Source organism: Camellia sinensis, chromosome 1, assembly GCF_055761805.1.
Source record: "Camellia sinensis isolate YWXY chromosome 1, ASM5576180v1, whole genome shotgun sequence".
NCBI lineage: Eukaryota > Viridiplantae > Streptophyta > Magnoliopsida > Ericales > Theaceae > Camellia > Camellia sinensis.
The window spans coordinates 25627901-25654343 of record NC_138961.1 but is presented as its reverse complement, the minus strand read 5'-3'; the positions used below and the strand labels follow the sequence as shown (position 1 = coordinate 25654343).

The following is a 26443-nucleotide window of genomic DNA, read 5'->3' as shown; positions in this document are numbered from 1 at the left end:
AACCAAACAAGTTGATGGAGAAATCCTAATATACACCCTTTTAAAAAGGATGTACCATATGCAGTGACGGAGCCAAGAAAATAAATCAGAGGGGGCATTTCTTAATTACAACATTAAAAATATTTACAAAAATATTTCATATGAATTTTTACGATTGACTTCAAGAAATATAAAAATAAAATAAAATAAAAAATCAATGTATTTGGTTTGAGTTTTTTGAAAATTAAGTTTTTTATTTTTTATTTTTTTTGTTTTTAGTCAATATTTTTAAAATTTTAAACATTTTTTTTTACTTTTTTAGGTACATGATGTATCTAAAAAAAATAAAATATTTGTGAAAAAATATTTTAAAAAATTAATAAATACATAAAAATACAAAAAATGTATTAATTTTTTGTATTTTTTTTTTGTATTTTTGGTATTTAGTGAATTTTATAAAGATTTTTTCAAAAATTATACTTTTTAAGTATATTTATGTTAGGTGCGTCTAAAACTTAAAAAAATTGTTTAAAATATTAAAAAAATTCAATAAAAACAAAAAAAAAATGAAAAACAAAAACGAAGAATTTTTTAAAAAGTGTTTTAAGAAAACTCAAACCAAACAAAGTGAATATGTTATTTGTAATTAGTGTATCATGGACAACATTAAAAAAAGTCATGGATATAACGTTTTAAAATAAATTATATAATGATAAAGTAATTTTTTTATACAAAATATGCGTAAAAATTCAATATAATAGTCATACCACGCAATCATTGGCATGTGATATTACCAATCAATAATAAAGAAACACATGGAGTGTGAACCTTGCATATTAAATATAACTAACAATTCAATAAATTCTATATTTTTATTGAAATTAATTATATTTGCATATCAATAATGATAGAGATCACCATTATATTGAAAATTCTCATAGATAATAATATCGTAGTCTTTTAATTTTTAATCAAAATAATCATTATTGTTTTTATAATTTTAAAAATATCATTGACATTTTACTCTAAATAATATTTTTATATAAAATATTTTCTTTATGCTTAATAAATAAAAAAAAAAACACACTCCAAAACTCAGGGGGCACATGACCCCCCTGAGCCCTCCTTCCCTCCGCCCCTGACCATATGCACTCATAATTATGTTATTTTTTTTAGTTATAATTAATTTTCTTCTTTATTTATGACGCTATTTTAGTTATGACTCATAATTTTTTTAATTATGTCTTGTATTGTATTTAGTTATGATATTTTTTTTAGTTATTATTCAAAAAATTAAAATTATACTATTTTTTTAATTATCTTTCTGTACTATTATATATGTGAATACCGAACTTGGTGTCTAAATAAGAAGAAAATTTGAAAATTTAGACACCAAATCTAATATTCACCTATATAATACTCATATAATAGATAGATAGATAGATAGATAGATAGTCTATGTACACCATAAAGTGTGTTTAGTTGGAAAATTTTAAAAAATATTTAAAAAATAAAAAAATAAGTAAAATATAATTAAAATATACATATATTTTACGTAATTTCATATAACTTCTTCATTCCAAATCCCCAAATCAAACCCAGCTAGGAATGACAATGGGCGGGGCTGGGGTTGGGGCTGGGGCCGGGGATCACACTCCCCGTCCCCGATCCCCGATCGTGAAAATTCTCCCGGCCCCGATCCCCGACGGGGAACCTATTACCACTCCTGGCCTTGCCCCTTAACGGGAATCGGGTTTCCCCGACCTCAACAATTCCCCGGCAAAAAAAAAAAAAATTCCAGAAAATACAGAATTCATCAACATCAACAGCAACAGCATTTTCAACAGATCTAATAGATCTGAGCTCAAAAAAATCTAACAAATTAAACACATTTTGAGCTCTAACAAATCAAAATAATCATCATTTTCATCAATAGGAGATCTTCATCAACAACATCTTCATTTTCATCATTTTCCAGATCTGAAGAAAAAAAGCAAAAACAAATATATATATATATAGAGAGAGAGAGAGAAAAAAAAAACTATAGAGAATGAGATACCATGAGAGAGAGACGAAGAGATACCGTGAGAGGGAGAGGAAGAGCCGCTGCCAGTGTGAGAGAGAAGGAGGAGTTGACAGCGTAACGCCGTGAGGGAGAAGGCCGGTGAGAAAGAGAAGAGGAGCCACTGCCGACCAAACCGTGAGGGGGAGAGAGAGAGAGAGAGAGAGAGAGAGAGAGAGAGAGAGAGGATCCTTTGAAAATCGGCGGTGAGGGAGGCGTCGGTGAAGGAGGAGCGGCTGTAAGGGAGGTGGTCAACGGTCGTGCATGAGAAAAAGAGAGAAAGAGAAAGAGGGGGGCTTGGGTCTTGTGTTTGTGTGAGTGAGAGAGAGAGGGGTAGGCCATATGTTGTTAATCAACCAAACACTAAACACTGAGCACACAGATATATCATATATATATATATATATATATAGGATTAGGGGCAAAACGGGATGGGGTCGAGGTCGGGCCCGAGCCGGGATTGGAAAATATATCCCCGTTCTCGGTCCAAATATCATCAGGAATTTATTTTTAAATACCATTCCCAACCCGTCAGAAATATTTTTTGAAAAAAAATTACTCAATTTGAGATCGAGGGATCGAATCCCCGCCGGACCGAGTTCAAATTGCCATTTCTAAACTCACCTAGCGTTTCCCCGAGCGGATGATGTTCTCGGTTTTTCTCCTTAAACCGTCCGGTTGAACCGTTTGATTCTGTAATATTTCAGAGTATAAAATCGTAAAACCTAATCGAACCCAATCCTTCTCCATCCTTCGCTTGTTTTTCCAGAACCATCAAGCAGAGAGAGAGAGAGAGAGTAGAACCCTAGAAAATGGATAGCAAATCGAGCCGAAAAGCCAGAGATGAACGCGAGAGAGATAGAGATTCAATCGATGAATACAGAGATTCAAGCAAAAGCCACAGAGATCGAGACCACAAGCAGCGAAGCAGCAAACTAAAATCCAGAGATGCCGATGACGATCACCACCACCACCACTCCCACTCCGCCGAGAAGCACCGCTCCAAGCACGAAAAACATCGAGACCGAGGCGGCGATGATCATCACAGATCGAGAAACGAGAAGGACGATAGCCGGAGATCCAGAGAGTACTCTCAAGACCGCGAGAGATCGCACGAGCCAAGGAATGAGAGGGAAAGTAGCAGAGAGAGGGCTCATGATCATCGCGACAGGCGTGAGAAATCGTATGAGCCGAGGAGTGAGCGAGAGCGAAGCAGAGACAGGGAGAGTTCGCATGAGAGAGAGGGAAGTAGAGATAGGGCTTTGAGAGAGGAGTCAGTGGAGAGGCGGCATTCGTCGACATCGCAGAAGAGGAAGGAGAGAGGAGACAGCGAAGATCGTGTTGATGGAAGCGAGAAGAAAGCTAGGGTTTCGGAGGAGAGGAAAGAGAAGAAGGAGAGGAGGCGGTTTGGAGATAAGGCTGAGGACGTTGCTAAGGAATTGAACGGAGGAGAGAGGGGAGAGAGGGAAGAGAGGAGAGAGAGGAGGAGATTTGACGATGGAGTCAAGGATGATGAGGCAAGAGACAGCAATGCGATTTCTAGGGGAGAGAAGAGAGATAGGAGGAAGTTTGAGGATCGAGTGAAGAAAGAAGATGCAGATGTTAATGTTGATGAGGATTTTGATGAGAAAATAGTGAAGAAACAACCAAAGTATGAGTCGTTTGATAATGATCAGAATCATCAGATTGCTGCTGCCCCAAACCGGAGTGATGCAATAGACAATGTGAGTTTCTGTACCAGTTCAGTGTATTTACTTATATTTAGTATTGTAGGAGTAGAAGACTACACTATGTTGACTTTTATGATAAAAAAACTAGAAGATACAAACTGGTAATGCACTAATGAAGTGCATGAGGATGGGATCATGGTTTTTAGAATTTTATGATTCACGACTCAATTCACTCGATTTGACACGAGTTTCAAGTAAAACGATTCTATTCATGCACTTGAATTTTATATTGCCCCATTTGTGAATTGACTATTTTAGTTGTTTTTTTTACTTAAAAATAATAATGAAAAGCAGAATGTAGATATAATGTCGCGACAATTTATAGTGACTTTTTGGCTATACACCCAACTTCCCAAACATAGCCTGAGTGAATCTTATGATTCAATTGTGGTTCACTATGAGTCATTGCAATTCATTACAATTTGATGAAAGGATTTGGTTCTCCCTTGATTTGATTCAAAGGATTGAAGCTCATTTTTCATTCCTTCTCATCAAATTCAAAAGGATTGGAGATGCTCTTAGTATTTAGAAAGTCCATAAAGCCATCTACAGAGGGATTCACCCATGATATTTGTTTTGGTTATGATATTTGTGAATTAGCTATCGCCCCTCTACAGTTTCTTTGTAAATTTTCTTTGAAGATAATTTTGAAGTTCAGTTGATAATTGTATAGGACCTTGAAATGATATTTGAGGGACTGCTAATATAGCAGTGGTGGCTTAGATTGGTTGTCTAAAATGCGGAATTACATTAGTAGTGTTGTCTTACTAAAAATGTAATGAGATCTTCATTTCTGTCAGTTTATTATCCCACATTAATTAGTGTAGATATTATGAATTCTGTAAAATTTCTGTTACAATCTTATGGACCTTGTTGATGATATAGCGGGTAAAGCTTACGTGGTGTTTAGCCTTTTTCAAATAGAACAGTATAGGTATGAGATCTTCTTTAATAATCAATATATTCAGCTTCTGGCTATCTTTGTTGATTGTAAATGGTTAGCTAGAACTAGACTTGTCAAACTTATGTGGACTATTCGCGAATGATTTGATTGGAATGCAATTTTGTGGCATGAGAACAGGACGAAGTTCTAGATATATATTTATATATTTTGGTAAGTAGTTCCAGTTTTCTAGATATTTGTTGCTTCTGATTATCTTTATGTTTAAATTTGCTTTTCTAGATATTTGTTGCTTTTGATTATCTTTATGTTTAATTCTTCGTAGTGATTTGGTACTGTGTATGTGTGACATGGAAAATGGATTGGTGGGTTCTGATTTGTACATTGATTTGTGCATTTCACTTTTCTTACTTGCAGGTTATGGCATCTAGGACTCTAGCGGAGGCATCTTTGGCCCCTAGCCATTCCCCTCCTACCAAGGTATCTTTGATTTCTACCCCAAATGAAAATAAGGGAGTTAGTATTCCCGGGTCTCATGAGGTTCATGGAAAATCTAGTACAGATGGGACAGCTCCAGCTAGCAAAAGTGGAAATCTCTCTCTTGATGTTTTAGCAAAAGCCAAGAGAGTTTTACAAATGCAAAAGGAGCTAAAAGAGAATATGAAGAAACTTCCACTGGTAGGTTATTAATCAGGAAATCAATCAACCCCTTTATATTTTTCTTTTTTAATTGTTTATTAATTATTTTCAAATCATTGTTGCACATTGCCTGTTTAAATTTTCCTCTGTTATGCAATTGATGACATGACCTCATTTTTCTCATTTAGTCAAATAAGGTTGCAAATTCAGAAGGTATGCTGAATGTAGCGTCAAAGGAGGGTCTTAAAGTCCCATCCTCTAGTTCTGGATTACTTCCTACACCTGTGAGTGCATCCACTTTACCTTCTGCTGCTGCAGCTTCTTTGCAGCCTTCTGCAAGTGGGACGGTTCCTCAAGCTGGGCTTACAGCACCCAATTTTGAAGCTGTGAAACGTGCACAAGAGCTTGCTGCCAAGATGGGATTTCGGCAAGATCCACAGTTTGCTCCTCTTATAAACATGTTTCCAGGACAGATGCCACCAGAGGTTACCTTCCAATCAAAGCCTGCCAAGGCCCCTGTTCTTCGTTTGGATGCGCTAGGTAGGGAAATAGATGAGCATGGAAATGTGGTGAGCACAACTAAAGTAACCAACCTGAGCACCCTTAAGGTCTGTTCCTTATTTCTATGCTCACTCTCATCTGTTTTGTTTTGATGCTATTTTTGGTTCTTGCTTCTGATCTTGAAACAAATTCTCCAGGTGAACATTAACAAGCAAAAGAAAGATGCATTTCAAATTCTTAAACCTGAATTGGATGTAGACCCAGAAAAAAATCCCCATTTTGATGCAAGAATGGGTATTGATTCAAAAAAGCTTTTGAGGCCTAAGAGGATGAGTTTTCAGTTTGTAGAGGAAGGCAAATGGTCAAAAGATGCGGAGATTATTAAACTGAAGGTATTTAGTGTTGCCTTTTGTTCTCTTTATTTTTGTCTTTGAATTTTATGGCTTTGATTGTTGTTGTTGTTGCCAATAAATGCCAGAGTCAATTTGGAGAAGCACAAGCCAAAGAGCTGAAGGCAAAGCAGGCTCAACTGGCGAAGGCAAAAGCAGAGCCTGATATAAATCCAAACCTGATAGAGGTATCAGAGAGAGTAATAATCAAAGAAAAACCGAAGGAACTGATTCCTGAAATCGAGTGGTGGTAAGCTCTCTCTCTCTCTCTTTTTTCCCCCTTCTTGTGGTGTGTGGATGGCGTTAACTCGGCACAAACTTCTCTATTGGTAGATTATGGTTGAAATTGCAAAGTTGGATCTAGGGATGAAGCTATATATATATTTTCTCCTCCTGGTTAATAAGGCCAGAAGCAGCAGTCCAAAAGATTTATTTAATGGCTTTAAACACTTTCTGTAATTTGGATTGAAGATGCATGTGGTTTTACTTCGAAGTTTTAATGTACTTTTATTTAGGTACTGGAAATAAGGGAAATTTTGCTTCAGGATCAAGGAGATTTTGTTTTTAAACTAATGTTACGGAAGGGGAATTGGCATTTCCATTTTTTTGATTTTTCCTTGTTTCACATCTTTTGTTAATGTTAGTTGCTGCAATATATGTAAATGATGCTTTGCTATTTTGCTTGCTTAATTTGTTAGGGATCAACCTCTTTTGCATTCTGGTACTTATGGCGACATCACTGATGGTAACATAGCTGAAGATAAACTGAGGATGGAGAACATAACTATCTATGTGCAACACCCTCGTCCTATTGAGCCCCCTGCCGAACCAGCGGCACCACCACCTCAACCCCTGAAACTAACCAAGAAGGAGCAGAAGAAACTCCGAAAACAGCGGCGTCTGGCTAGGGAAATGGATAGGCAGGAGATGATTCGGCAAGGCTTGTTAGAACCCCCAAAACCGAAAGTTAAAATGAGCAATCTCATGAAGGTTCTTGGCTCCGAAGCAACTCAAGATCCCACCAGGCTTGAAATGGAAATCCGGAGTGCAGCTGCCGAGCGCGAACAAGCTCACATCGATAGGAACATTGCACGCAAGCTCACTCCTGATGAACGTCGTGAAAAGAAAGAGAGGAAGCTTTTTGATGACCCGAGCACTCTTGAGACTATAGTTTCAGTATACAAGATCAATGACCTTTCACACCCACAGACCCGCTTCAAGGTTGATGTTAATGCCCAGGAGAACCGGTTGATGGGTTGTGCTGTAATTTCTGACAGCATAAGCGTTGTGGTTGTTGAAGGTGGGAACAAATCCATTAAAAGGTATGGAAAGCTTATGCTGAAGCGTATAGACTGGGCTTCTGCTGTGAAAATCGAGGATGAAGATGGTGATGAAGATGAGGAAAAACCCGTCAACAAGTGCATGTTAGTCTGGCAAGGGAGCGTTGCTAAGCCCAGCTTCAATAGGTTTTCTGTTCACGAGTGCAGGACTGAAGCAGCTGCCCGTAAAATCTTTTCTGATGCTGGGGTTGGTCACTATTGGGATCTTTCTGTTAACTTCACTGAGGACCAAATGTAATTTGAGGAGCTAAGTAATTCCCAACTAGTTGTTGGATCGTGGTGTTGTCAATTCGGCTTCTTTGCTTCGTATTTCGGTTAGGTTCAACGATGTGGTAAGTTCTTGAGCTATACTGTTAATCACTTGATGCAAGGCTCATAATTCTACGAGGTGAGAACGGGTGCTGCTGATTTTTAGCGAAATGAATGATACACTTGTAACTGTATTTCTGCATGCACATTTTTCTGGAACAGATCCAAAATTCGTATCAATTGCACGAACTTCTGCACGATATTATTGTTGTCTATTGTGGTTTGACTTTTGAGTATGCAGTGGTTGCATGACTTTGTTATGCATTTGGAAAAACCCTTTTTTTTTTGTTATGGTTCTGTGTTTCTAATTTTTCATTATTTCTACATCGACACGGCCTACTCATATGTTGTCTGATTTTCTCTCTCTCTCTCTCTCTCTCTCTCTCATCTTTTGGTACACCGGAATTTGGAATACAATTACCAAAAGTGGGAGAGAAAATCCTAGGTTGTGATTGATAGAGTTTTGTAAATATGATTTGAGAGTATGAGTTGTATTTTGAGTTTGTGAGTTGTGAAATTATGATTTGAGCGTAGAAAATTTGTTTAGTTATGGTTTTTGAATAGAGTGTTGAATTGAGTTTTGAATTGTATGTGGAATTGAGTTTTGAAAGTTTTATGTGACATGTGACGTAGGAAAATTTGTTTGGTGATAGTTTTCAAAACTTAATTCAACCTATAGGTGATAATCAAACATACAATTCATATATCGATATTCGAATTTTTGATCAGTAGTTATAATCAAATTATTTTTAAAATATTCAAATAAAAAAAAATATTTTTTTCAATTAATTGTTTTTAAGCAATTTTTTTTTTCAAATATTTTTTTTTTAAAAATAACTTTTATGTCAATTATTTTGTGTCAATTAATTTTTCTATCATTTCATTTTTACGACCTGTACAAATATTTTGTACAATATGTTTTTAATATGTTTCAAAAATTTTGTTGAAGCCAACAACTTTGGAGATTACATAGTGATAAAAATTAACAAAAATAAGTGTGGTCAATATTTTTAAATACAAATCAAAACGTAAACGTTATCAAACATTATCAATATTTTTTCATTTATTAAATTTTATTAATCTAATAAAAAAATCGTTTTTTTTCGTTGGTGCATTATTGTCGTCTGATTCTCACCCACTTGCGAATGTCGTATAATTGGGGGCAAGAGTGATATTTGTGTACAAAATGACCAATTCGCCCATCTTGACTTCAATAGCAGGTTGTTATGTAAGAACAAAACAAAAAAGGGTAATACTATAATTTCGTTCATCAATAGACCTACAGCATGTCAATTCATTCAGTTCATCACTCAGTGCGATAAAGGAAAAGAAAGAAGAAGCCAAAATTCTGCGCACATATATACGACAGAAATTAAAGGAAAATGAAGAAGAAGCCAAAAACCTGCACACATATATACGGCAGAAATTAAATTCAAGTAAGGAAAACAAAAAAAAATATTCAGTAAGAAATGAAAAGTAAATAAAAAAAAAAAAAAAATCTTCTGGACCTTCTGAACCTGAGCCTTTATATAAGTCATTACCTATGCATTCATTTAACCACACCATCTTCAACATCTTATTCCAACAACTTCAGCAACTCCTTTACCCCACAATATTAACTACATTCAGTGTAGATATCCATGTGAAGTGTGAAGGAAGAGAGAAGAGGTTAGTTTGAAGCACAATTCATATTCTTGATAGTTTCAGAGCTGAGTTATATTTCATATTCTTGATAGTTTCAGAGCTGAGTTGCAGGAAGCGAAGAATCACCATACGGGACAACCGGCCGGTCATCTGGTTTCAGCCACAGTTCGCATTCTGCGTTCAGTTTCGCTATCTGTTGGTTAAGAGGCTCAGTTTGCCTATCTGTTCCTTTTTTTTTCACACCAACATTATACATTTTACTATACATTTTTCATATATTTCTCTTAACTTTTGTAGTCATCATGCCGAGAACAAAAAGAACGAGACCCGAACGTGGCGAAACCTCTAACCCTGTACAACGTCAACCACAGCAACAACATCATCGCTATCCAACTGTTGATTTTCTCACATATCATCACGAAAAAGCTTATTCAAATTTTGCTAATCGACCAATTGTTACGGGGAGAAAGGTAAAGTTACCTTTTCAATATGATCCACTGTTGCTTGGAAGACCGAATACGATGGAATGGTTACCTTTAACTAATTTACCACATAAGGTATATCCCCGTCTTGTATATTTATTTTACCTTCACTTGACATTTGCTGAGGAACAAGTGGAACCGTTCAGTCTGACCTCTTATGTCAAGGGGGAAGTAATCACCCTCAACCCTCGCACTTTCGCACAAATTATTGGAGTTGAAACGAAAGATTTGCAATGTTATTTTCAAACTGAGACTCAGTTAGCTAACATTGTTGGTGATCTAACTGAGATTTATACCACAATTTGTGAGAGCCGATTCACCGGCACTAATTTACAAGCAAGACATTGAAAACCCCACCTTCGTATTCTTCATCGATGGATAGTTGAAAATGTCACTCCCAAAAAAGGACATTTTGATATTGTTCCATGTTTTAATGTTTATTTGTTATATTGTTTTGAAATTGGATAAAAATTAGATTTATGTTACATATTACTGAGAGAAATGATGGTTGCAAAACTTAGTACTCTCAGTGGCCGGTTACTACCTTTTGGAGCTTTGTTAATCAAAATTTTAAAAGCGCATAATGTTAACCTTGAAGGTGAAGTAGATGTGAGAATCACTTTACCAATTTCTGAGTACACACTGACCCGAGTTGGTGGTGCTGAAAACTTACTGGGCTCTATTAATTTTGAAAATGAACCAATACCTGATGAGGAAGAACCCAATGACAATGCCATGCCATCAAATGAACAACCCCAATATTGGACTGATTATTTAGCATTGGAACAAGAATAGTACAATTAGCGCCTACAATGGAAACAACAAATGGATAATCAGGTCAATACATTGAGTACTCGGTTCGATGAATTTGTCGCCGCTCAGAACTTACTAATTCAACAATTTGGTGAGTTTCGTGTAGACTTGGGGAGACATGATGAAGTGACAAGGAACCGCATTGATCAGATTGACCATCGAGTCACACAGGTGTACCATCACTACTTCCCTCCACCTCTACCACCACCTGATAATGATGCTTAACTTGTTTCGATGAGCGTTTAAATGGTTCACACATGTTGCGGTTACATTTTGTTTTCTTATTTTGTTTTCTCATTTTGTTGTGGTTATTTTATTTTGTTGTAATCTTTTGTATTGACGTAATGAATAGTCAATTTTTTTTCTGCACTGTAAAATTAACCAGTGACAATGTTATAACAATTTGTGAGTTATATTATGAAATTAAAAAAGAAATTCGTGCAAAAATTAATAAAAAGAAATTAATAAATGTGTAACAAAGCTTTCATTTTAATAAAATGAAAAAAGTCTACGAATTAATAAAAAAATTTAAATTAATAACAAAACCATTATTTTAATGAAATGAAAAAAATAAATTAAAAAAAATAATCTGCTCAAATGAAATAAAACAAGTTAAAAATTAATAATTATACTTTTTTTTAATAAAAAGGAAATAAAAATTAATAAAAACTTATTTGGTATAATATTTGAAAATAACAAAACCATTATGTTAACATGAACAAAACAAAAAAAACAATTAATAAAAAGAAATTAAATTTAATAACAAAACCTTCAAATTGTTTGGAAATGAGAAAAGTAAATTAATAAAAATATCTCGTCAACAAATTAATTATAAAAAATTTAAATTAATAACAAAACCATTATTTTAATAAAATGAAAAAAATAATTTTTTTAATAAAAAAAATCCGCTAAAATGAAATAAAAAAGTTAAAAATTAATAATTATACATTTTCTTTAATGAAAAGGAAAAAAGAATTAGGCCTGGTTTGGGCTCTCAAAAAAAAGCAAAAAAGTTAAAAAAATTACTCAAAAAGTTATAAAGTAATCACTATTCACCAAAAAAAAAAAATATGAAAAAAATAATTTTACACAAAACAAATTTTCAAACAACTCTGATGTGGGACAGGCAGAGCTCACTTTTTTGAAACGAGCTTCTATTTAGGTGCACTAATAACTTAGTGTTGTTCGGCCCATGGGGACCCATCATGGATCTCGTTTTAATAATCTGAACCGTTCAATGTGTAGAAATTGTCGAGTACTATATGCCAGTGAAAATCACGTTGATCAGATATCGATAACTATATGATCAAATCAGTTAAAATTTATAAAATGGATGGTGTTATAATTAACGGTTGAAAACAAACTAATCCGATCAGATAGCAATCGATATTCGATCAACGTGATTTTTTACAAGAACATAGTACTTGACGAGTTCTACAGCTTGACGATTTTGATTAGCAAAACGGGACTCGTGGTGGGTCCCCACGATCGTATAGCACCTCCAATTCAATGTTCGAAAAGCAGGGAAACATCTCCCAACCTCTACTCTACCAACGCTGTCCCTGCATTCAGCCTACCGTACCACCTATTCCATCCAATCTTCTCCTATACACTAATTTATACAATTTTTTAATACACATTTTTTCGTAAAAAGTCAAAAAGTTATCCCAAATAACCATATTTTTTCCCTTAACTTTTTAGTCCAAAAAATCAAAAAGTGGACTTATTTAGGACACCCTAAAAAAGAATTAATAAAAACTTGTTTGGTATAATATCTGAAAATAACAAAACCATTATGTTAACATGAACAAAAAAATAATTAATAAAAAGAAATTAAAATTAATAACATAGCCTTCAAATTGTTTTAAAATGAGAAAGTAAATTAATAAAAATATGTCGTCTACAAATTAAGTTCAAAAAATTTAAATTAATAACAAAATCATTATTTTAATGAAATGAAAAAAACAAATTAAGAAATTTTTTTTGGCTAAAATGAAATAAAAAAAGTTAAAAAGTAGTAAATATATGTTTTCTTTAATAAAAAGGAAAAAAAATTAATAAAAACTTGTTTGGTATAAAAATTACTAACAAAACCATTATGTTAATATGATGAACAAAAAAAAAAAAACAATTAATAAAAAAACATTTAAATTACTAAGAAAGCCAAAATTTCAATACAATGAAAAAAAATAAAGTAATAAAAAAATGTCGTATACAAATTAATAAAAAAATTAAAATTAATAACAAATCTATCCATGGCCAACAAATTTTTTTTAATAAAAAGTTAATGAACATCATAAACTGAATGAATATCATAAACTACAATTTTTGTATGCATCATTCGACCATCAAATTCAATAAAGTGTTTGACCATGCATATTATACATTGCATTAACAACATATTTAAGTGTCTTCATTGACGTAATAACATTTTGTTGATTGACCATGTGATGATCTTTGTGTTCACTTTCCTTTAATTGCCATTTTGCCCAATCGTCGTCCTCATTGTTAGTTATCCTACAAAAAGAGAAAATAAGTCATTAAATTTATAGTTACGTAAAGTGGACGAAGTTATGTAATAAATGTGTCATAATGATTGAAACTAGTAAAATAATTATACATTTAAAACCATTAGTCACTACGATATTCACTTGCCTTATTCACATCACAAATTTATCCATGGCCAACATGATTTTGCTACATAGCAGTAGCAATTGCATCCCTAAAGTTAGATTGGTACGTTAACCCATGTTGTGACATGTCAACATAGTCAGTTTTGTTTCCAACAAGCCCGTCTGCTTTTGCTTCTGCGGCCATTTCATTATTAGCTTCCATGAAGAATGGGTCCATATCTGCATGCAAACGGATCCAATTGTGCAGTACACAACATGCAATCACGAGAGGGCCTTGTTTTGTAGACTTGTAATTTGGCATGGACTGCAATATTGGGAATCGCTTCTTCAGAACACAAAATGTTCTTTCTATGACATTGCGTAACGATGAATGTCGATGGTTAAACAATTCCTTAGGTCCTGAATAATGATGAACATGAAACTCTTGCAAGTGATAGTGTTGGGAACAAAATGGGGCAAGAAATCCAGGCATATTCGTGAAACTATCATCCACTAAATAATACTTGCATATATGTAAATAATGAATGTACTGTTCTGTCAAACAGATGTACAAAAAAATAATTTCGAAATGTGCACCGTATGTTATTTTGGGACACTCACCATTGGATGGGTATGGGAGTTGTAGATCAGCTCTTGTAATAGAGTTAACTAAAATAACGTTGTCGTGAGCGCTACCTTCCCATCCATAATTAATAAATGTGAACAACATGTCAAAGTCGCAAGCTGCGAGTACATTTTGCGATACCGTAGATTTGCGATTGTGGAATGTATTTTGTCTTGAAGCAGGGACCCATGCATCCACCAATGTGCCATCGATAGCACCGATACAATCCTAATTGAAAGATATTTGTTTGACATCAAAAGCGAAACAAACTTGGATATTACTTTTATAACAGGAGAAAAAAAAAAAATATCGTCCCTTATTGTTATGTAAAACTTATAGGACAATCATTAAATTCATACCTTGAACTAGGGAAAAAACCTCCTGTCATTTAAATTTTTTACCGGTATCTCGTCTTGATTATGTGGTTTGATAACCATTGATGCAAGCTTGCACAATGCCTATATAATAATTTTTATGTGCCGACAAATTGTTTCCGTGGAGTGTTGAAATCTATCTGCCAGTAGTCGATAGCGACCATTTTGTGCAAAAGTGTATAAAAAAATTCCAAGCTATTCCTCCACATTGATATGCATATGTTCAGTATCGATAAAGCCATTTTGGAGTAAAGTGTCTTTCAATAAAATGAATATTTGTGCATCCATTTGCATAATGTTCATCATTGTTTCTGGATGACCATTTAATAAACTGAAGATGTAATCATCACCTTTGAATGGACAAGTTCACTGCGATCGGCGACTGCTTGATGCGTTGATATGGTCATGCATGAAAGCAATCATCAAAAAATTCATAAAATCTTCAATAACCTCATCCTTCTCTGATGAGATCGCCATTGCATTGTTTTCTGTGTCAGATGACATATTGTTTCGTCTACATCACAGTAAAAACATAATTATAAAATAATGTTTGACGATATGATAACGCTTACTATTATTGGTGAAACTGAATTAAAAAGTGGCTACATGAATAGTCGGCCTTAGTCATTTACTAGCATCCACTAAAATATATACGAGAAGAGAATTTGTTTAATATGTAGTCATCTTGTAATAACACAGCATATTGATGTAAAACATAAACTACTTAAAAGTTCAATAAAATTAAACATACGAAGATGGAAAAGAAAGAGCATCTCATGGAATAAAAAAAATGATAAAAAAACAAATCAGGAATCATGAAATCATCTTGCAGAACAACAAGGAGATTCGCTAATACAATCAAAACATAACTTCTCACTTCACTGCAAAGCGAGGATTATAGCTAGGCGCATATGGGTAGGAGTACGCATAAAAACCTTCGTCGTTCCTTGTCTTTAAACAGTGTCAGTGCCCTAACATACTGCACCGGTGGTATGTCCCCAAGCTCTAGCAATACATCTTGACATGCATCAAGGGAATACTCATCACCACCTACACTTACAGCCTCTGTCTCGTTTGATAGTGCGTGTGAATGTTCTATTTTTGCCTGTACGTAGGATGTGAAAGCTGCGCACACATCATCGAACCCACTTGACCGTGACTTTTTCGAATGACCATTGTCAGTTTGGTTGCTTGTAGGACCTCTCTTGTGACTTTTGCCCTTCGCTAGATCCATGTACTCATCGTCGAATAAGTCAACAGGAATGATTTCAGCAGCATTACTCCCATCAACTTCAGGGTTCCAAAATTTATTTAGCATTACATTTTCTTCATCTGAGTCAAGGGCTCCTTGTGTAGATGCACGAGACAAGACCCTTGTAGCACAACAATTTTCGCCATTTCTTGGAAATACTCAAACCCTTTTGTCCTAAACTTCTTTACATTTCTGGTAGCCTACAACAATTGAAAATATTGAATTAAGCATACTGTATGTGTGATAAAATGTTAAAAAAAAAAAAATTGAAAATGGTACAGGTTAATGAAAAACCTTATCCCAAAATTCATCGGGTGCAACAATAGTGCCTACAATAGGATCCCATCCCAGACCAGTCTGTGCCTGCAGTCGCTTAAACGTTTGGTAATCAGCTTTCAATCGCTGATTGATATTTTTGTCGCACCTGTCAGTTTGGTTGCTTGTAGGGCCCCTCTTGTGACTTTTGCCTTTCGCTGGATCCATGTATTCATCGCTGAATAAGTCAACAGGAATGGCTTCAGCAGCATTACTCCCACCAACTTTAGGGTTCCAAAATTTATTTAGCATTACATCTTCTTCATCTGAGTCAAGGGCTCTTTGTGTGGATGCACGAGACAAGACCCCTGTGGCACAACAATTTTCAACAATTTTCGCCATTTCTTGAAAATACTCAAATCCTTTTATCCTAAACTTCTTTATATTTCTGGTAGCCTACAACAATTGAAAATATTGAATTAAGCATACTGTATGTGTGATAAAATGTTAAAAAAAAAAAATTGAAAATGGTATAGGTTAATGAAAAATCTTATCCTAAAATTCATCTGGTGCAACAACAGTGCCTACAATGGGATCCCATCCCAGACCAGTCTGTGCCTGCAGTCGCTTAAACGTTTGGTAATTAGCTTTCAATCGCTGATATTTTGGTCGCACCTGCTTTGCTATATACCGAAATCCATACAGATTGTGCAACTCGATTCCAATGCCTAATTGTCCACATAGTAGTACAGCCCGTTGTTTGATTTTTTTTAACCTCTTCTCTCAACATGTTAATTAATTTCATTTCAAATTTGGGAGTTCACATTTTTGTATTTTGATTGTCATCGGAATTGTTTACATCCATCTATAAACATACAATTTATATTTAAACTACTCTGGAGTGGATATAAAAGAATAACAGAGCAAACTACTCTGGAGTGGATATAAAAAAATAACAGAGCAAAAACCAATTACAATTATTTATGTAGGAGCCAAAAGTAATATTTATTTCAACTTCGTAAATAATGTTAGGAAAAGCAGATGGTTTGAAGGGCAACCCAGATAAAAAAATAAAACCACATAACATTAATGTTTATTTCAACTTATTAAATAATGTTAGGAGAAGCAGATGATTTGAAGGACAACAGAGAGAAAATAAAAACAGATAACATCAATGCTTATTTGAACTGTAGGAAAAACAGATGATTTGAAGGCCAAAACAGAGACAAACGAAAAATCACGTAACATTGTCTGTAAAAAGTTTGTGAAGCAAGTTTACGTAGTAAAAAAATAACCACAAATAAGCAGAAGAAGAAGGCCACAAGAAGAAATAAACAGAAGAAGAGAAGAAGAAATAAGCAGAAGAAGAAGAAGAAGAAAAAGAGCAGGAGCAGCAGGGAGGTCGACCGGCCGGATGACTCGGGGGACGATCGGCTCAGCTATAAAGGTGTGAAAAGAAGTCAAAGAGTTCAGACAGATCAGAAACTATCTCTATACTCGTTTGGACTTCTCAGAAATCATTTCAGAACTCATTTGCACATAACAGATGATTGAAGGATATACTTACCAAATTAGTGAGAGTTGAATAGTTATTACTGGTGATGGAGTAGGTACAGTGACTGAATGTGCGACTCTTTGGTAGTCGTCTGATTTGACAATAGGTTTGATAAATTTGACTTGAGACAAAAAAAAACAATTGGGAATAAAATCAGGGATGATTTTTTCAAATCAATGACCTATAAGAAGATATGTGAAATAAATTTGTGATTTATTTAACCTCGGTGTCGTCGTTGTTTGGTTTCCCGTAGAATGAATATTCTACAACGCACAAATTGTAAGTCACTTGATTTGTGGGAGTGGTATGAGTAGGGAGCGGGTTCACAGGATTCATGATTTATAAAATGGTCTGTGAACACTACCCGTGACGAATCTTCAATCTTCACTACAACAAAAAGCACATTTGGCGACCCAAAAATTGGTCGCCAAAAGTACAAATTTCGTCGCCAAAAGAATCGGTGACAAGTTTACAATTGGTCGCCAAAGGCCTGTCACTAAAAGTATTGGCGACGAAATCAGAAATTGTCACCGTATGTAGACATTTAGCAACAAGCAAAATTAGTTGCCAAAAATCATATATTTTGTCGCTATAAAATTACAATTTGTTGCTAAAAGGTTAAAATTTGGATAGGCTATATAGATTTAGTGACAAATAAATGCGCCGCCAAAAGTACTCTTTAACGACAAAATTAATTTGGTCGCTAAAAATCACGTTTTTAGCGACGAGTAAGTTTTGGTTGCTAAAAGTTCTTGGAATAACCACTAACTTTTAGCGACAAAAACAATATGTTGTCGCCAAATATATTAACAGCGACCAAAATACCACCTGTCACTAAAAATTCACTACACAAATTTTGATTTTAATAATTTTCCTGTTCAAAATAATCCAAAACACCTGTTTTCCTGTGCACAATATATACACAAATGTAATGTAAATAATAATACACCTGTGCAAGACATTCATACTAATTCAAAATTAATATATATAAAAAATCTCAATAAACATAATTACAATTCTCTGACAATCTAAAACATGCATACCAAAGTACTTACAAACTACTAGCATCAAACCCATAAATACATTACCAAATCCTATGTCAAAATATTTTCAAAAACACAAAACCAAATATTTTGATGCTAAACATTTAATCCATAAATCATTTACCAAAATCCTATGTCAAAATATTTTCAAAAACACAAAATCAAATCTTGTGATGCAGCCCGAATTGTTTTCCACCATTGCCAATCTGTCACATGAAAAAAGAAAAAACATTATTAGATTGACAAAAAAAAAAAAAGCCTCGATATGAATTTCACAATTTTGATTTTAATTTTGTAACGAGAAGTCCAATCGGTGCTGTTTGCTCATACAAGTCTATTTAGGCTTGAACAAGCTGCCCGTGCTAAGTTTCGGTGGTTTCAGTGGTCATTTTGCAATTTCGGCCCACGAACGGGCCTTTTAAGTCTTGTGCTTTACATTTTTTCTTGTAATTTTCCAACCGGAAATCCAATCAAGGTTCCATTTGTTCCTACAAGTCTATTTAGGTTTCAATAAGCTGTCCGTGCCAAGTTTTGGTGGTTTCGGTGGTCATTTCGCAATTTTGGCCCCCGAGCAGGCCTTTTAAGTCTTGTGTTTTACAATTTTACTTCTAATTTTCTAACCGGAGATCCAATAGAAGTCCCGTTTGTTCCTACAAGTCTATTTAGGCTTGAAAAGGCTATCCGTGCCAAGTTTTGGTGGTTTCGGTGGTCATTTCGAAATTTCGGCCTCCGAACGGGCCTTTTAAGTCTTGTGTTTTACATTTTTTCTTGTAATTTTTTAACCAGAAATCCAATTGAGGTCCCGTTTATTCCTACAAGTCTATCTAGGTTTGAACAAGCTGTCCGTGCCAAGTTTAGGTAGTTTCGGTGGTCATTTCGCAATTTCGGCCCCCGAACGGGCCTTTTAAGTCTTGTGTTTTACAATTTTCTTTCTAATTTTCTAACCAAATATCCAATAGAGGTCCCGTTTGTTCTTACAAGTCTATTTAGGTTTGAAAAGGCTGTCCGTACCAAGTTTCGGTGGTTTTGGTGGTCATTTCAAAATTTCGACCCCCGAACGGGCCTTTTAAGTCTTGTGTTTTACATTTTTCCTTCTAATTTTTTAACCAGAGATCCAATCGAGGTCTTGTTTGTTAATACAAGTCTATTTAGGCTTGAACAAGCTGTCCGTGCCAAGTTTCGGGAGTTTCGGTGGTCATTTCGCAATTTTGGCTCCTGAACGGGCCTTTTAAGTCTTGTGTTTTACAATTTTTCTTCTAATTTTCTAACTGGAGATCCAATCGAGGTCCCGTTTGTTCCTAAAAGTCTATTTAGGCCTGAACAAGCTGTCTGTGCCAAGTTTCGATGGTTTCGGTGGTATATTAATATATTAAGCACTAATAAAAAGGACAGCCATCACATACCCTTCAATCAACTCCTCGAGTTGTGGCTGAAGCTCATTGTCTCTTAGCTCCTCAATTTTCTTTGATATTGAGTTAATTCTGTGAATTGTAACTCTAATTCTTGAGTGCAGGTCCTTCACAACAGCTCGAGTTTTATCAACCTTCATGGAACTTTCTCCCTTCGATTCTAGTTGTCTAAAGAGTCTACATTTAAAGCCATACTCTTTTCTGACAAGCTCACTAGCCTGAAATTTCAAAATTATTTCAGGATATGTCAAAAATTAGGGGTCTCACAAATAATAGAACATTTTCAAGCTACTTGAATTGATAACTGGAAAACTGAAGATAAAGCTCAAGTAACAGCTGTCATTCAATATAATCGCATCTACAGATATTGATTACATTGCTGGTGCATAATTGAACAAAAACATAAAACCGTAAATACAACTTCTTCTTTTTTTTTATCAGCACAAATACAACTTATGTATACAGAAGATACATACAAAATGTTTCATTTTCTAGTCATGGAAAAGCATTAAAGAAGTTAACATATAATATCAATGGAATTTCAAAGTATTGAAACTTAAAAATAAAATTTAAAATAAAAAATATTTCATTAGTAGATTAAGATTTGACAGAATAAAATTAATCTTCTGGCACACCATATTTTCATTTGATGGGACACCCTCCTAGCTGAAGGACAACAGTTTCTTCTAAACCCACACTTTGCTGAAAAATTAGCCTTTCCAGCAGTTTACTACTTTACCCAATACCCAATAAACAGGTTCCTGTACAAGTGAAATTTCTTAAAACATTATAATGGTAATGGAAATTTCAACACACTACAAAGAGACAAACAGACATGAGCAAATGCTTCAAACATTGATGCATTATAATGTGTCAGAATGTATGCTGAATTGCTGACATTTAGGCTATTTTGGGTACCTGGAATTGAGTCTCACAGTGGGACCAACTCAGAATGAAATTCAGAATTGGTTCATTTATACTTTATAGCAATAGAAAATGACAGTCATTGAACACCAAGACCAATTATGAACGAAACTCAATGCCACTAGTGTGGCAATACTAAATCTAGGGTTGGGTTATCGGAAGTGTTATTTTGGGAGCTTCAATTTCCACACACAACTTTCTCTAAGTTCACACACCATTTTTCATTCAGAGGTTGATTTCCAAACAAAATTACATGGTTCAGAAATAAACTTTAGAACGAAAACCAATAGTTCAAAAATCACCCTCTAAACCAAAAATAAAAAATAAAAAAAAATATAGCAATTTTATTTACTTTATCCGCTTTTTATATTATGTGAACCTCAAGAATCGTTGGTTTTACAGGTGACACATATTGATATCTGCCAATAACAGTGGGTTCTTCATACACCACACATGAGCATGCTGATCAAGCCTCAAAACACAAATCTGTAAAATTTGAAGGATGATTGCATCTTCATGTTCATAATGTAAAGTCATACTGCTTGAAACATAAAAGGGTTCCACTAAATGTTTGAAAGCATGCTGACTCAAATGTTCAGTTAACTCAATTCAGTTTGACTTGAACAATGAGCAAAGTGGACAGGTGAAATTATAGAATTTATGAAAAACAAATAATTCCATGTCTTTAGCTCCAACCTAGTTGAACAAATTAAGATCTAGAAATTTTGAAGCGAAGTAGGAAAAACAGGACCCAATATTTTTTTTTCCTCTTAAAATGAGCACATTTATAAGACGAGTAAAAGACAATTTTTAACAGAAGTATGTCCCGATAAAGCATCATGAAGATTCCTTATAAAGTAATCATGGTAATCTGATGGCAATGACATGAAAGTACCTCCCATCAAGATGAATTCAACCTGCAAAATGAACAGTCATTTACAACTAGTGAACAAGGATTTTTAAATATATATCATCTCATTTTGTACAATTGAAGTAAACATTGAAAAACGTGGAAGATGACAAACCTTATCGACACTGTGGCCCAACCTTTTGAGTTGATTTATCCTGCTTCTAGCTTGAACATACGGGTTATATCTAAAACCAATATTACAGAGAGTGATTAACTCATGAAATATTAACTACAAGATATAGACACTCGTAAACATTTTCACATAATGATAAACGAACTCTAATAAATCCAAATTAATGAAAAATGGGGATAAGGTGGAAAACGAATAGGTTATTAGCATTTTCTCATAACGCTGATTATAACAGATTCACATTATAACAAAATGTGTGGCATTATTGGAGTAAGTACTTCTGTTTCTCCCTGATATATCAACAAATAGCAGCCACAATACTGAAACCTCCCCTCTGTTGAATCCCTCACAGGGCATTTATATAAGGCTCCAAAAACATACATTCAAACTCCTTGTCATTGTCAAGAGTCCAAGACCGATTCATTATCACGACTCACGAGTACAATTTGAAAACTTCAAATTTAGGCTAGACAAATTAAGGCCACTGCAAATCTTCACTCTCATCCATAATAAAAAGATGCAGTGCTCAAATCTACAAAATACTTGCACTTAAGTGCAAAGAAAATGCAAATGCTTTTTTATTTTTACTTCCCCCCCCCCCCTCCCCTAAAAAAAAATTGCATTTTCATGCAAGTATTACTAAATCCTAATCATCAATTAAAAAGGAAGGTTTTAGTCCAATCTAATGAAAACTGAATGAAAAACTGCGTAGAATTAGAAGAGTATCATGCACAAAATATATCCACAAAAGGAACGGGAGTACTGAAAACCAGCATCAATACCTTAACAAAGGGGACGTGATGACTAAATCACTCCCCTTAAAAAGCCCACTTGATTGGACATGTTTACACAAATTATCAACCTGTTACAGTAGTACAAAATTTTCTACAACATTAGCCTCAAAATTTTGCTAAGGACTATATATGTAAGCAGTAAGATACATACTATAAGTTTATCTTTATCCAAATGAGTTTGTGTAATAACATAACATTGATTGTTTTCCCACTTGCTGCCAGCCAAGTGGAGTAAGTTGTGCATCAAAATATTCAGGAGACACGTACGCTTCATAGTTCTTATCTACTTCTACATTGTGAATTCCTTGTGCATGCCTCACCTGGATGTATGGTTTTATAAGACAACAATGACTTGGAAAGCATGAACAATGACTTGTCTAGCCTAAGTTCCTTGTCTTTGCAGCATTAAAATAAAATTCATAACTAAGCATGTACATTCAACACTCAAATACACAGTTTTAGCTTCCAAATAAAATTCGGGTCTTTAAATGTTAAATTTAACAAATATCAATTTTGCAACTTTCGAATAACAAATTCAGCTTCTAATTGATGATTCCAGCAACTCATAAAATTACTTCAGCACATAAATCTAATTTCCAATAACCATAGGCATTGTGTTAACTTCTAAATAAGACAATAAATACAATTTCAGCAGTTATATGATCGGGACTTGAGAGAAAACGAGTAGGACTATGACCAAATGGAAGGTATATAACAATTCTAAGTCAGAGAGAAAAATGCATAAGGCAAACAAGCAAACAGTAGATGAAAAAAAAATTAAAGACAAAGATTGCAGTCCCAAAATTAGTCCCAAAAATCAGTCCCCAAATGCATAAGGCAAGCAGGCAAACAACAAATGAAAAAAAAAAAATTTTGAAGAGAAAGATTGCAGCCCCAAAATCAGCCCCAAAATCTGTCTTCTATATGGATCGCAGTCCCAAAATTAGAATTTCAGAGAGAGAAGAGAAGAGGGTAGCGACCAAAGAGGTGGTCGCTATCAATGCTGTGAGAAAAGGAGATAAAAGGGAAGCACCGTTTGAGGAAATACCATCGGTGGCGCTCAGTCAGCGGTGCGAGAGAGCGAGAGGAAGAGAGAAGAAGAAGAAAAAGCGGCAAGCTCTGTGCTGTGCTGTGCCATGCCAAACAAGAGAATGAAATTGAAGACAAAGAAGAAAAAGAGGAGGCGGAGGCAGTGTGAGAGAGTGAGAGGGAGAGGGAGAGAGAGAGAGAGAGAGAGAGAAGAAAAAGAAGAAGAAGAAGAAGAAGAAGAGAAGACATACCTCTGTGTCTCTGTGTGTTCTGCCGTGCCGCTTGAGGTTGTGAAGGGAGAGAAAGAGATGAACAATTTAGGTCAATTCTTTGTTTACTCACCTAAAAGGATCAGTCTACGGTTAAAATATTTTTTTTTAAAAAAAGGACAAAATCAAAACGATGTGGTTTTGACCTATTAATTTATTGGCGACGAAAATCATCACGTTGCCATAAGTATTATTCACCTTTCCGCGACTAATTTATTTCTGTCGCCAAAAAGTTTCAATTGGCGACCAAAATTTTCGTCGCCAAATATTAATTTGGTCGCGAAAACATTTTTAGCGCTCCCGCGTAGAAATTTATGTTGGCGCCAAATGTTTTGGCGACCAATAATCTCAACTTGTCGCCAATAGTTTATTTTTTGGCGACCAACTAGTATATTGTCGCCGATTATATACAATTGGTGACTAATTTCAATTTAGTTGCTAAAAAATGTCGCCAAAAATGCTTTTTGTTGTAGTGCCTGATCTTTGAAACAGAGAAAGATGAGTAGATAAGTTCATGTGAACTTTTTTAGAGACGATGGACATTGAAGCTTTTTAGAAAGGAAGAGGAAGAAGGCTGAAGATGTTGAAAGTGGAGAAATGAATCACAAAGCTGCCAAACGAGTTTTCAAATTGTAGTTTGAATTATATGGTACAATTCTATTTTGAAAGTGGTATCCAAACGTGAAGTGGGAGTGGTAGGGTAGAAATATAATTTCAAAACACATCCAAACAGAGCTCTAGACTTTCACAAGAGATTTGGCCAACTGGATTACTCGGTTGGTTCATCATCACTAAGGGGGTGCTTGTAATAGTTGGTTAGTTATTGTTATTCAAATGACATTGACGATTCTGCATTTCTACTTCCAAGTCTCATGAGGTTAATAAAACCAAACATTTTTAACAAACCGTGTGCAATTTCTATGCATAATATAGGTGAACAACTCGAAATTATGTGGGTGGGTCATCAGTGTGCATTATCGTTTAGTATGTACCTCATATGACTTTTGAGGTTAGTGTGAACATGAGCAGTGAAGACCAACTGAAAGAGCATGTTCTGGAGAGAGCAGGATACCCCCTCTCTCTTTCATGATGGTGGTTGGTGTTATCCATGGTCTCAAAATCCATGCAGAGATCAAATGAGAGTGTGGGGTGAGCTGATGTAGGAAATTAGGCACGTGAGTTTTTTTCAATTTCCCATCATGCACGTGCTTGTCTGCTCTTTGTTTGACTTGTGATGGATTACCTTTGCCTCGTGTGTTGTAGGTGAGTTAGCTCATAATTCGGTAAGAATTGTATATCTGTTTTCTTCTTCCTCTCTCTGTGTCATAGTGCGACTTTATGTAGCCTATAATATGGTAGGATAAATAGGTGGGAAAGAAAAGTAGTCAAAGCAGGAAAGAACATGAATCAGAAGAAGCAGTCAGTAGAGTCTTATTATTCTTATGCTGTGTTTGGTTAGGAGATTTGGGGAGAGATTTAAAAAGAAAAATAGAAAAAGTAGGTGAAATGTGAATAAAATATGTCTATATTTTACCTAGTTTCACACACCTTTTCTCTTTCCCTTTTTAAATCCCTCCCCAAACCCCCAACCAATCATTAAGGATGGGAAAAGCTGAAAATGATAGTAATAACCATAGCTGCTACGAAAACTCTCCGATCGGGCATTGCTTTTTCATGTTATTGCGGTCGACCTTGTTGTCTGGGGTGGGCTTTCTCAGACATTGATAAAGCTGAGGGAAATTTTGTTGTCAATGAGGGGGGATGATGGTGTTTCTGTATTGATCAGCTGCTAAGGTTGGAAGGGTGAAAATGTGTAATTGTTGTGGCAACCATCAAAATGTTGTGTCACCCTTCTCTAAAAGTTGAGTTGTTCAACAATTTGTAGTATTTAAAATACTAGTTGCCTTGATCAAATATCTCAAATTTGATTTGTTTCTTCAAGTTTGAGTTTTGTTTTTCAAATACCGTTTCCAAAATACAAAATTTGAAAATTAAGTTCAAAACTTTTCAAGCTATAATAAAATCTGAAAGTGTACATTAGTTGGATTAGTCTGGTTATAGAATAAATTAGGAATTGAATTGTAGGAATTGGTTCTAGAAAAATTAGAATAATAACCAAACTGTTAAATTGTGAAATCGGATCAGAATTGAATCATAGAAATCGATTTGATTCGATTCAGCTCGGTTTTACAGCTTTAAGAATTTTATATAACAATAAATATGATATATATTTTATGTTAATAAACAAATTAATTTGGTTAAGTTGGTCAATTTCAAAATGAAGTTTAGTGTTCAAATTTTATAAGAGACTATATATTTTAATTATTACATATAAAAATATATCACGGACTGGTTTAGTTTGGAACCGTAATCAAAGTCTTGGAATCAGACTGATTTTAATTGTTTTACAATTTTCAAAATCAGAACCAAAACTAATAAGAATTAGACCAAACTGGCGATTTTGACTATATTG

The 26443-nt window shown here is 34.7% G+C and overlaps 1 protein-coding gene across 2 annotated transcripts; it reads left to right on the top strand.

The window, feature by feature from the left end:
- Positions 1-2692: 2692 nt before the first annotated feature.
- On the top strand, positions 2693-8124 carry LOC114323274 (Pre-mRNA-splicing factor 3). 2 transcript variants are annotated; one of them, XM_028270840.2, is made up of 7 exons: positions 2693-3765; positions 5090-5350; positions 5500-5524; positions 5630-5919; positions 6010-6204; positions 6291-6451; positions 6900-8124. In XM_028270840.2, exons 1-7 carry the CDS (start codon positions 2854-2856, stop codon positions 7777-7779), a joined length of 2724 nt encoding a protein of 907 aa, XP_028126641.2. In that variant the 5' UTR covers positions 2693-2853; the 3' UTR covers positions 7780-8124. The 2 variants fall into 2 exon arrangements, with proteins under 2 accessions (XP_028126641.2, XP_028126640.2); XM_028270839.2 differs by having other exon boundaries at positions 5500-5919.
- Positions 8125-26443: the final 18319 nt, after the last annotated feature.

Coding starts and splice junctions, on each gene's coding strand:
- LOC114323274 (XM_028270839.2), top strand. CDS start 2,854: ATGGATAGCAAATCGAGCCGAAAAGCCAGAGATGAACGCGAGAGAGAT. Junction 5,920..6,009: donor CCAACCTGAGCACCCTTAAG/GTCTGTTCCTTA, acceptor CAAATTCTCCAG/GTGAACATTAACAAGCAAAA. Junction 6,205..6,290: donor CGGAGATTATTAAACTGAAG/GTATTTAGTGTT, acceptor AATAAATGCCAG/AGTCAATTTGGAGAAGCACA.